Source organism: Schistocerca nitens, chromosome 11 (genome assembly GCF_023898315.1).
Source record: "Schistocerca nitens isolate TAMUIC-IGC-003100 chromosome 11, iqSchNite1.1, whole genome shotgun sequence".
Lineage (NCBI taxonomy): Eukaryota > Metazoa > Arthropoda > Insecta > Orthoptera > Acrididae > Schistocerca > Schistocerca nitens.
Genome location: NC_064624.1, coordinates 152,196,129 through 152,209,365, shown reverse-complemented (window position 1 = coordinate 152,209,365; position 13,237 = coordinate 152,196,129). Strand labels below are relative to the sequence as shown.

The window sequence follows — 13,237 nt, the reverse complement described above, 5'->3', positions numbered from 1 at the left end:
ATAATTCCTTACTTTATAAGTAGTAGAATGAGGATGCAATGCAGTGTCTTTCCTTGGCTGTTTTCTGCCTGTTGTCGTTTCAGAGTTGTTGCATTGTTTTAGAATGAAATGACGCAGTATGCACACGGATTTTGTTATGCCAACACACTTTCTGTTCAGGACTTGGAACTTCTGTGTCAGCATTCCAGATGCGCATTCCACAGATTTTCTTTCTCTCCTTAATCTATAATAATAAATTCTCTTCACACCAGCGGGTGCTCTTTGTGAGTACAGCCACATCTAGAGTGCGCGTCATTTATGACGGCGGCCGAGTTTAGGTTCGTTCTGCGCATCTGACGTCACAAAACACAGTCAGCCAATGAACAGAGAACAACGTTGCCAGAGCTCGACTACAGTGCAGAGCACGGACGAGTGTCTTCAGTTTTAGAAACGTTCAGTCATAAATAAAGTAATTGAACAAAAGCAGTGTCTTGATAGCAGACTTTCTTTAATAGAAAGTTTGGAAAAAGCATTCTTTATACCAATTGCTTCATATTCTATTAATTAATTAAACCAAACAAGCAATAAGCCTCCTAATTCAGGCGATAGCAAGGAAAGGTGTTTTTATCATTCTCACTACCCGCTTTTTCGCAATAAAGAACAGCGGTAATTGTTTATTTCCTATTGTACTTCGACGAAACGTGAGTAATTCATAGTCATGCCAACAGTGTTTGTCGGTATTTTGCGTAATATTTTAAAGTCCTCTGGGAGATGTATTAAATGGCGAGCAGTGGTAGCGTAGTGGTTAGAGTGTATGGCTGCTAGGTGAAAGATGCTTGCTCGGTGCTTAACATTTTCTTTTTTAAAAACAATATCGAAGTGTCTTGCTTCATGAATTTTATTCGTTTGAATGTAATTTTCTGAAATTTTTAGTGGCAACAAAAATCGACCATACTTAAAGTATACGCTATGGACTTTTACCTCTGCAAACTTGAAATTTCGTGCAATAGTTTACTACATCTAATGCTGCACAATAACTGCGTTGAACTTCGAAAGAAAATTAAGTCATTTGTGGAGGGGTGAAGGTATCAGTCAAGAAGATGTGTAAAAATCAAATTTTTGGGCCAAATAGTTTTTGTGAAATCGAATGATAAACTGTGTCAAAGCAGTCGAAACACCATGTGTCTGCACAGGCGAGCAGTGCAATGATGACAAAATCGCGCACATCGCGGAATGCGGGGAGCGCGTCCTGTAGCAGCGAAAGGTTTAATGCGGCCGTGGCGGCTTTACTTCATAAACTGCGCGCTCCCCCCTAAACGTAAGTTTGCGAACTATACTATGGCGCTGCTTCTCTTGCCGCGTACAACTGGCAACGCAGCAATCTCCCGCGTCTGGGCGGGCATGCGCGAACCGCCAAGATAAAAGAATTAAACTGTAGTAGTGTGATAATAGAAACGCTTGATGTCGTACGAAGTAATAACGGAAATTATATTCATTTTCATCATCTGGTAATCTCGAAGGCAATGGCAAGTTTGATCTTCCATTTATAATCCAGAGTTTGGTAGCTGAAGCACGAAATAGCCCCCCCTCCCCCTCACCATTATTTCTACCTGCATAATCAGTTCCAAAGATAATGAATAAACCTCCAGCATCACCGCATGCCAGAATACTGTGAAGTGGTACTGTTTATACCTGAAAGTAGTTGAACCCGTCCCTAGTAATTTTTCAATACGGGTATGTTTCCCGTCTAATGCACCCAAGCAATTAAGCAACTTATAACCTACAATTTATATTATTCTCACGCTTCTCCTTCTGTACTGGCAGTAATAATAATACTATATTATATCATCATCATCAGTAATAGTCACTGGACATTGTACTGTGGGGCCACGGCGCACAAAATAGCGCGCTACATACGTCCTTACCCCACAGCCAACGAAACTGATTTAATTTTCTATTCACATTGCAAGTGACTTGGCAGTATGGGAGACCTGTCTCGTGCCTGTGTGAATGTGATCGGCTACTCGAGTCGTCCAATCTCCAAGTCTCTTGGCTGTCAGGTGGAGACCTGATTTGAGTATCCCCATGTGAATAGGGCCCAGAATGACAAAGAGAGCCCGGTGTACTGTCTGTCATAGTATGTTCAAGTTATTAGTTCCAATGTAAATGATTTAAAGTATTTTAAGACATTGGTTGACTTCGTATTAGAAAATACAATCACACGAGTTTGCGTACGAATCTGTCACCTCACCGCCGGCTCTAAGCGTAGCGCCATCAAAGCTGAGTTTGAGTTACGTTCTTGAGTTCAGGAAGGCACTGACTCTGCAGTTAGTCCATTATTGATTGGGGTAAAAGTCAAGCAGTTGGAACACTGTGTAACTGAGGAAGTTAGTGTACTACATTCTCCAGGCAATAGTCAACTAGAGACTGAACGAAGACGAATATTTATTTTGGAACGAAGTTAGTACCTCATTTTTGTTGTTATTACAGTTGATTCGAACGAGTGAAGCAGTTTAGTATCTTGAGATGATGCTATTGTGGTAACTTCGTAATACGATGTTATTGTTATTTACTGGGCACATTTGAACTTGATTTTCTCCTGTTTTTGACTGTGATAGCATTCCCTATGGTTATAGTTTGGGACACTGTGTTAATTTCGCAAAGAATTTTTTCAGGTTATGTGTGTTATAACCAAATTACTTATTTTCAGTGTGCTTATGAGTCTTCGAATTGCGAAAGGGAAGCAAATAGTTTTTAAACAAGTATTTTAGTGCACCTTATGTACGTATACCGTAAATCTATTGTGATAAATACAATGGCGACGTCTATGTGTAGCGTCTTCTCAAGCGTGTGCTATTTTCGCCCAGTCCGGTGAAATTGCTAGATGTATTCCCCGTGATTTCATAAAAGACGTTGAGATTGTGCCGTGTTGTCTGGAACAGTTTATCTACGGTGTGAGCTCCGTTAAAAGTAAAAGTCAGTGTTAAATGTTTTCTAGTGACAAAAACGGACTGTGAAGTTCCCACGTGCACTGGTTCAGTGTAATTATGTCTTGCATACCATATGTTACACAATAGCGTTCGTGGAGCAACAACCAAAGAGAAGAGAGTTTGCACTGATCTAATCTATTCTTCTACAGACTAGCATGAACGTTGAGTCGTAATGTCAATACGTAAGATAACATTGCCCATAGTTACATCAGTAACAGTTCAAGGCTCCGTTATCCAGGGACGAAAGAAAATGCTCTAGAATGTATTCATTCTGTTCTATGTCCTCCGGGTTTTCATAAACAGTGCCGTTCTGCTCTATAGTTTAGCAGATCGTGAGTTAAGAACAGCTTGTTCTAATGTGTACGTTTTAATCTAGTTTTGCATAAGAGTAGTGGAACAGCTTTCTGGAAAAATGTAAAATATACTAGATATAAATGACAAAGACTAGTTACTTAGCAAGTCTAATTTTCGCGGCGTTTCACACAAACAATTGAGTACAGTTAGGAGCAAGTCTTTACAGGAAATATGTTTTGTCAGACAAAAGAAACCTCTGTTAGATCATGATGATGATGATGATGATGATGATGATGATGATCAGAATTAAGACTTTTACAGTGCAGTTCGTAGACAGTGTCTCTCTCTCTTTAGTGAGTGTATAAAAATTCCAGCATGGCAGTTGTTCTAAACAGGGTAACTGTACTACCATGAATGGGGATGAAGAAAAGCTGTAACAGCAGTGTGAAATATACATATTAAATTATGATACAAATATGGTTCACCGGATGGTGAGTAATCTGTAGGGCTGTATTTTTATTTTGTTCTGTCGACCTAGAAGTAAATAATGCAGTGACCAAAATACTGAACGAAATGTGGGATTAGAGGTTAAGGATTTAGAGTGCAGCACATATGATTAAGGTCAGTACAAAGTCTATTCTGTTTGTGCCTTCTGTTAGTATACTTGGGATTTAGTATACATCCACAAGCACTGATCTAGTAGAGGACCACAAACTGTTTTAAACATTCCTTCATATGTAGACTTGAGGGCAATTATAGTAAATGGTTCTATTTAGTAAACTCACTTCAATGTTTCATTTGCCTTGATCATAGTGCTGAAGTTAATGTGGGAAGTTTACCACTGTTATCAATTTTGGATAGTGTTCCATAAGCCAGTGCTACAAAGGAGCAGCAGCAACCAATAATTGTTTGTTTGCATTACATCTCATTTTGAGATTGTCTCCTTATTTCTCATAACCTGAGTATTGTAAATAACATCATGTTGTAGGACACTTTGATCCTCAGCTAGTTTCACTTCTCCTGTATAGTAGCCCATTTGCGGCAGCTGGTAGGGGACTAGAAATACTGCCCTTGAACTGTGCCTCATACTAACAATGACAAGTAGGTGGGTCTGTTTCTGTCTGATTGCTTGTGTTTGACGTGCAGAATGGCAGCCATGGATATGGAGACCACTATCTGGATAAAGGAAGAGAGGATAGATGACATGCCCAATTTGCCAGGCTCCATGGTAAGTGGCTTCCTTGTAGTTCTTACCATTGTTTCATTAATTTCTGCATGGAATAAGATGTGTGAATAAATATAATTCATATCACATTGCTGGAAACATGAGTAACTCATTCTAATCAAATGATAACAGAACACAGTAAGCTGTTTGTTAAATAAGACATTTCAAAGTATTAAAATGTGGTTTGTGTTAAATGTCACTTAGGATGGAGCATGATGTTTGAATTCAATGTTCAGTAAATGTGTAGAAGTTCTGAGCAGGCCACCCAACTGTGTTGATTGTGTGTTTGCCTCAACGTTGGTTTATTCTCATCTGTTGTGCTCATCTGAGTGTCTTCTTAAATGCGCAGTATAAGAATATGTGTGAAAATTAGTGGATGTTAGTGTCAGTAAAATTCAAAATACATGTGCTCGTCGCGCATTATTACATTATTTCACAGTATGGGGAGAAGCTGTGAGTCATTTATTGATGGTTTTAAATAGTTTCTTAGAAACCTGGCATTCATCTACCTCATCCTTCATACTTTGCATATCACACTTAAGTGCCTGGCAGGAGGTTAATTGAACTATCTTCACAATGTTTCTATTATTCCATGCTCAAACAGCAAGGAGAAAAAATGAACACCTATATCTTTCTGTGCATGCTCTGATTTCCTTTGTTTTATTATTATGATCATTTGTCTCTAAGTAGGTCAGCTCATCAAAATATTTTCCCATTCAGAGGAGAAAGTTGGTGACTGAAATTTTGTGGGAAGACCCCACTGCAATGAGAAATGCCTTGGTTTTACTTGTGTCCACACCTGCATTGTGCCTATGATGCTCTCTTTCCTATTTCTTGATAATATAAAATGTCCTGCCCTTCCCTGAACATTCTCAGTGTACTCTGTTAATCCTGTCTGGTACAGATCCCACGCAACACAGGAGTACTCCAAAAGACAATGGACAAGTGTGGTATAGACAGTCTACTTAGTAGAACTCTTGTATCTTCTAAATATCCTCCCAATAAAACAGTCTTTGGTTCACCTTTCTCACAACATTTTTTTTATTTGTTCTTTCTAATTTGTTTGCATTTGTAAGTTCTAAGTATGTAGCTGAATTTACAGCCTTGAGATTTGATTGATTTATCATGTAACCAAGTTCAATGGATTCCGTTTAGCACTCGTGTGAATGACCTCACACTTTTCATTGCTTAGTGTCAATTGCCAATTTTCACACCATACGGATATCTCTTCTAAATTGTTTTGCAATCACCCAGGTATTCATTTTGCCAATGTCTATTAAAAACAAAAACTGTTTTTAGTGAAGTACCAAAAATTTTCATTCCATGTATTCATGAAATAATGAAACATTCATACAAAGAAATTTGCATAATGTACAAATGTAAATGTATAGGTAACTCTATAGTTGGATGTATGTGTACATATTTACACTAATACACGTTCCCAGGAGCTCAGTCCGTCAGTTCACCTGATGATGGCGACATGTATGATCGCCGAAATATTGTGCCCGTTGGACACTGTAGACCGGCAGTACACCCGTGGATATTTTGATTATCAAATACGCCGGGAGAAACTCAAGAATCACAACACTAATACTTGTTCCAGCGATCATGAATACGACATTTTGTAATGATGTGGAATGTATCACTTTAACAAGAGTTTTCTATACACAAAATAATTAATTCTTTTATAGTTACTACTACATATGTAAAAAATCATCTATTGAGTAGAAATTATTGTAAATAGTTTTTAAATGTTGGTTGGCTATCTGTCAGACTTGTAATGCTATTTGGCAAACGACCAAAGATTTTTGTGGCGGTATAATTGACCCCTTTCTGTGCCAAAGTCAGATTTAACCCAGAATAGTGAAGATCATCCTTTCTACTAGTGTTGTAGCTATGCACTTTTCTGTTGTTTTTGAATTGGGATGGGTTATTAACCCTCGAGTGGTCGTGCCTGTTTATAAAGTGCGCCAACCAAAAATAAAATGATTTTATGTGGTTCCATTTTTGTTTCACAACTGCAAACCTATACCTATACCTATTCCTTCAGTATTGCTTCAGGTAACACAACGATAAATTTTGTTGTTGTACGTCGAAGTGAACAGCAGTAATATAAAATACAAAGCGAGCTAGGCAAGAAAAAAATTTATGATCAGTTCAAAAAAATGACCCCAATTACGAACTAGCAACATAATCCCACATAGAGCCAGTTGTCTAAGAGAGAATTAGTGATCGAATAAGCAGCTGACTGAGATCTGATGCAACTGCACTGCTTAATGCTTTGAATGTGTCATTAAAGCCTCTTTAACACCTGTCCTTGGCAACAGAGAGTTATAGTGAAAATTTATTTCGTTATTGTTTTATTAAACAATAGTTTATTTTCTCCTTGTTCAAATGAAGTAAGATTAAACTGTGATTTTGATCATACGTGCCTTACCTTGGTAACATAAGGAAACCTTTTCATGTGTACAAACTGCACCGCAAGCCTGCTCATGTTATAAAAAATGTTGCGCCCGCTCGAGGGTTAATATCAAATTTCATGTTCCACATCTCTTCCTAATCCACTGGACAGACTTCAACCAAACTGGGCACACATACCTCTATCGGGCAATGATCACTGTGGAGGTAAGAACCACCTACCTGTTGTAGTTCAGAAGATATGACATCAATTAGATGCATGAAAACAATGCCACATCATGCATGAAGTTTTAAAAAGTTTATTCCTTACTGCTACAGCTGTTTTTGTTTTGCAGTTGAAAGCTGTCAATAGTGCTGTCAGGTGTCAGGCATTTACTTAAGTTGACTCAGCTGTAAGAGTGCCACAGTAAGGAATAAATTTATTACAACTTCATGCATAGTGTGTCATTTTTTCCCATGAATCTGTTTGACATCACATCTGAATTATGAATGGTAGGTGGTTTTCATCCCCACATTAATTATTGCCTGTCAATAAGGGGCATATGTACAAAGTTTAGTTGAAGTCAGTCCAGTGGTTCAGTAGGTGGCATACATGTGTGTACAGCCATTTTTATAACGTGTGTAGGTGTATTTGGGAATTAAGTGGAAGAAATGTGTACTGTGAACTGTAGTCAGAGAGTGTGATAGTTATCTTTACATTGACAGTTGTCTTTGAACATGTAAAAAAGGCCACACTAAGACTAAAAACAATAAAGTCCAGTTGTAGACAACTGCCATTAGGATATTGTAATTAACAGTTAATTACACGTGGCTTGAAATGTGACCCAATGCAACTCAGAGTGCCTGTAGTGTTCTACAGCTGGCCACCAGAACTAAGTGAACCAACCCAACCTCTCAAAGCACTTGTGAGCCATTTACACTTGTCCAATCTGTTTGCCTTGGCAGCTCTTGGGACCAGTTACAGAAGTATTGTGATGGCAAGCATACACATTTGAATATGTATAGGATCATTCCACATCAACGGGACCAGGGGTCCCCACTCGACCATCACCATATCTAATACAATTTGTTGTGTAGGTTGTATATGGTCTTGGATGGTTGTATACCAAATTTCAGTCCAGTGGTTGAATTTTTAGGGGCTTTTGAAGAGAGGATACTCATCTTCACATCACATACAAAGGTGCAAATGTGCCAAGTTTGCTTGGCTTGTTTAGAAGTTGTAGAAAACATTTGGTCATTTGCTTTAATATACATAGACACCTTTCTATGCTGAATCATACCATGACAAAAATTAGGAATTTAGCCATACCTAAATGTAGATACAAGCCTCTAAAGTGGCTGAAAAATTTGTCGCACTATTCTGAGAGCCAAGGTTTGACCGACCACTGCCACTTTTAATATGAGCCAATCATGCCAAAACTTCAGAGTCTTGTTCCTATCCATGATGTCTCATTGTGAATTAAATTTAACTAACACCGGATGCCTAAATGAAAAGATATACCAAAATTTTAAAGATGGCTCAAGCAACAAGTGTTTGAAAATCTTCACAGTAAATAACAGCCTAACAGTTGCAGTATAAAATCACATTATGCTGTACAGATGGAGGTGGTATTTTAACTACTGACGACGCCTTTGGCACAATTGTTTTATGTATCTCCACTGCAGGATGTGATTTTAGTATATTTTTGATTCTGGTGAAGGTATATTTAGATATACTGAAACTGTGGTCAAGGAGTTCAGTAAATCTTTATCCTGCAACTATTTGGCTGTTATCATTTACCTTGAAAAGATATGCATCTGCAAAATTTCCCAAAATTTCATACGTGGAAATCTTGTTTTTTTTTTGGGAGGGGGTGGGGCGAAATATCTTAAGTGTGTCTTCTACAATCCTTTTTTTCTTACCACAGCTGGAAAGAGCATGCTTTAAGCTTTCAAAGTTATATTGTTTAATTTCTGGATCTTGCATATTGATGAGTAAGAATATGTTTCAAAAGTCATTATTTTAGCACTGTGAGAAGATGGAAAAATGAAATATTTTGCTCATGAAGTCCCATAATTAATTTTTTTGCTGCAGTACATAAATCAGTTTCAAACATTAATTTAACACATACCATAAAATAAATATATTATACAATGCAGCAAATTTGCAAAATAAAAATACTAAAGTCAATTCCATTTTTGGTTAAACAGTTCTGAATTTTGTCAAGGACAGATTGTGCATAACTATATTGTCTTGATGATGATGATGATGATGATGATGATGATGATGATGATGATGATGATGATGATGCTTCTAAAATCATGAAAATATGTTGCTCAGAAATCCAGTAGGTATCTTTAGCAGTTGGCTAGTGGAGGGAACGAGCGAAACCGTGTAGGTACATGAAGCTGATGGGGACATCTTGTTCATCTGAAACTTCACACATGCTTCCAAAAAAAAAAAACATACATGCAATATATTGTCCTGGTTGTAAACTTGCAATCTGCTCAAAGGCATGAACTTCAATGCTGTAGCATCACTGGAAACACTGCTTGCTCTGAGCTGATTACAATTAATTTGCTTAAATTGACAAATTTCTCTTGTTCCAGATATTGTATGTCCCATGGCAACCTTGTTTCTTGATCGGGCTGATTTTTTTTCAATCTCTTCTTTTGGTACATAAAAAAAATTATGCCTGGAATACTATCCTCACAGATTTTGAACAAATTGTATGGAGTCAATATCTGATTACCTAAGGGGCTGTGCAGACTAGCACGGGCTGCTAATATTTTTACTGTTCCGCCAATGCCATCACAAGGCAAATTACCGTGGCTTGTTCCTTAAAAATTCCATTCGGCTGTGATGCCAAAATCCTTTTCATGCATACATAAATTGATGAAATATTTGAAATTCTTGTACTGAGCAGCTGAACCATCACTAAAGTAATAAATGTTCTTAACATTTTCAATCTGTCTTTAAATATGCTGTTAACTTTATGTGAAAGGCATGAACAGCAATGGTATTGTGATGGAGACAGTTTCTGAACATACAAATGCTAACACTCGTTGCCACCAAAATAGACAACAAATGGATGTAATGCAGCCTGACTATTCTCCCAATGAAATCCATGCACAGCATCTTGAACAACAAATAAATAATGCTCAGCAAACTCCATCAATATAATTTATTAATTTTCTGCAAGATTTCTTTTTAGATGCTTAAGGCATAAACTTTGGTGTTTTGACACAAGCCATGGTGTCTTAAACCGGTAATTTTCAAAATCATTGTCTCCATGAAGTTGTCAACAGTTCTGACATGTGTCTGAGTCTCTGTCAGTATGTACCATTGCTTGTATTCCATTGTTTCTTAAGTCATCATCTTTAAAAGCATCTTCAAGAAAAGCCTCTAGTTGCATTTTTCTTGGACATTCTTCACATTGTTGCAGCATACAGTCTTTTCCTTCCAAACTGCATACAGTTTTTTCATCAAATTCTTGTAGTTATCTAGGATGGATGTTGCTGAAGCCAACATTAATTTGACATTTTGATGAATTGGACATACACATACCAAATGTGACTCAGAAGCACCTACTGCAGTACACAATTTCACCCTGAGCCCACAAAATTTAGAGAATCTCAGTTGATTTCCATATTGCTTACAAAGGGGCAAGCATTTCTGCTTGTGAATCTTTTCCCCATTTATTCTTACTTCAACACAGTCCTTTTTGCATGGACATAAACAAGAAAACTCTTCTTTAGAAAGGTGAGGACATTTTGTTTTACTTAAACACTGAGCTTTTCCCTTCTTGGTTTGCAGGTGTTGCCAAAATCCCATCTTCCATCTTTAGTTTTCTAGGCTTCTTCACCATTTTAGTTGAAACAGCAAATTGAGACTTTTTCAATAGTAGAGCTATTTGGGGCCAGGGTCAAAACTTGAACTTCACTGCAATTGCCTTAAGTCTGAAGCTTAGTCTTAAGTTCTTCAATTAAGATATCCATGTCTGGACATTTTTGACGCTCTTCTGTTTGCATTTGAGCAACATCTACTTCGCTCACACCAGCAGCTGTGGCAATTACCTTAGTAATGCTGCCCTGGGCTTACAGAACTTTGTGCTTTATGTATCCCATTGAATCGATTTTGCTAATCTGTTGAAGCTTTAATGGTGACTCTCCAATTGATGGTAATGAAGTATTAGCTGTAAAGTAAGCATCAACAACATCCTTGTCTTCGGTGGATGGTGATTCTTGCTTATCGTGGTGGGCTGGGCTACTTCATGTCTACATTTTGTACAATTTTCCAACCATTTTTTTTTTACCCAAATGGGTTGCAGCAAGTCTTCTGCAGGAATTGAAATTTTGTCATCAACAAGGAATTATGGTATGGCCAAATTGGCACCTTCTGTGAAATCAAGCCCAGACCTATGTCATAGAAGCTCCTTGTCCACTGATAACATTTTCTTAACTGATGGTAGTTGACTTTTTCCATAACAGAAAAGTAATGGTTTATGGCAATCGACTCTGTCTGATTCACTGAAGTGAAGTAGCAGGGTGCAAGGGTCCCTTGGTTCATTTATACAATAGTTTACTAACCCATAACAAGCAATTTTGAAAGCTCATGAATATCCCGGTTTTAAGCATAGTAGATTCTGAATTGTTTGTAAATAAAATATACAAATCAGCGTATAAAAACATATTGTTTTAGTGCTTACCTTCAACTACAACAATAATTATTGATTATTCAAACACTCAGTACTCAACACTAAGATTTTACAATGTCAACACCAAAGGTTACACTGCACAGAAGACTGACATTATGAAAACTGGCTATATTGAAAGCAACAATTGAAAGTGGTGATTCCAGCACTGCAGTGAGGGTGGAGCCTTAAAAAACTATTGCTGCTTCATAATGCCGATGGAAACTGAGTGACAATGCATGTATGCATCGCCATGCATTGTAGGGTTAAAACATTCTAAAGCAACATAGTGTTCCATTATGATCTACATTTTATAATCTTGCAAGCATTTTCTGAAGTTTTATTATATTTTTTATTCTACACTGTAAAATGACATAAAAACTCTTCTCATTAGCATAGTTACATTCCTTAAACCACTGACAAATCTTATACTATTTTAAAAGACACTACAATTGGACATTTTTTGACTGACAACCGAATTGTATTTAGAATGAAATTTTCACTCTACAGCGGAGTGTGCGCTGATATGAAACTTCCTGTCAGATTAAAACTGTGTGCTGGACTGAGACTCGTACTCGGGACCTTTGCCTTTCGCGGGCAAGTACTCTACTGACTGAGCTACTCAAGCATGACTCACGCCCTGTCCTCACAGCTTTAATTCCACCAGTACCTCGTCTCCTACCTTCCAAACTTCACAGAAGCTCTCCTGCGAACCTTGCAGAACTAGCACTCCTGGAAGAATGGATATTGTGGAGACATGGCTTAGCCACAGCCTGGGGGATGTTTCTAGAATGAGATTTTCACTCTGCAGTGGAGAGTGTGCTGATATGAAACTTCCTGGCAGATGGTAGAGCACTTGCCCGCGAAAGGCAAAGGTCCAGAGTTCGAATCTCGGTCCGGCACACAGTTTTAATCTGCCAGGAAGTTTCAACCAAATTGTATTACTTTTTTGTATTTATCAATAATCTATTTTCCCTTATTTTGATAGGTTTCTTATTCATCAATATGCAAGATCCAGAAATTAAACAATGTAACTTGAAATCTTAAGGCATGCTCTTTTCTACTGTGGCAAGAAAAAGATGATTGAACAAGACACAGTTGAGATATTGCGCCCCCCCCCCCCAAAAAAAACCCTAAAATTTTGGCCAACTTTGCAGATGAATATCTTTTCATTTAGGCATCCAATGTTCATTAAATTTGATCCACATAGAAACATCATATGTAGAAATAACCCTCTGAAGTTTTGGTGTGATTGGTTCTTATGAAAAGTAGCAGTTGTCAGTCAAATGTTGGCTCTCAGAATAGTGCAAAAAATTTTTTAGCCACTTTAGAAGCTTTTATCTATATTTAGGTGTGGCTAATCCATAATTTTTGCCTTGGTGTGATTTGGCATAAAAAGTTTTCTCTGTGTATCTTAAAGCAAATGCCCAAATGTTTTCTAGAACTTTTAAAAAAGCTAGCAAACTTGGCACATTTGCACCTTTGTATGTGGTGTGAAGACGAGTAAGATTTGGTATATACCTATCTTCACACCAAATGTTATTAGATTTTGGGATGGTTGAGTGGGGACACATTGATCCCTTTGATGTGGAATGACCCTATAAGAATGCTTCATCATAGTGTGTGCAAAAAAGTGATCAGTGTGGGATTAATTTGAT

The 13,237-nt window shown here is 37.6% G+C and overlaps 1 protein-coding gene across 7 annotated transcripts in view; it reads left to right on the top strand.

The window, feature by feature from the left end:
- Positions 1-2,299: 2,299 nt before the first annotated feature.
- The window catches only part of LOC126213306 (zinc finger protein 99-like), a 107,907-nt gene continuing 96,969 nt past the window's right edge, over positions 2,300-13,237 (top strand). For 6 of the 7 annotated variants that reach the window (XM_049940992.1, XM_049940993.1, XM_049940991.1 and 3 more), the window contains exons 1-2: positions 2,300-2,439; positions 4,410-4,491. In XM_049940992.1, coding sequence (XP_049796949.1) covers positions 4,411-4,491 — 81 coding nt within the window. In that variant the 5' untranslated portion in view covers positions 2,300-2,439; position 4,410. Of the gene's footprint in view, positions 2,440-3,539; positions 3,755-4,409; positions 4,492-13,237 lie in introns of those variants that run through there. The other variant, XM_049940988.1, reaches the window with a different exon arrangement.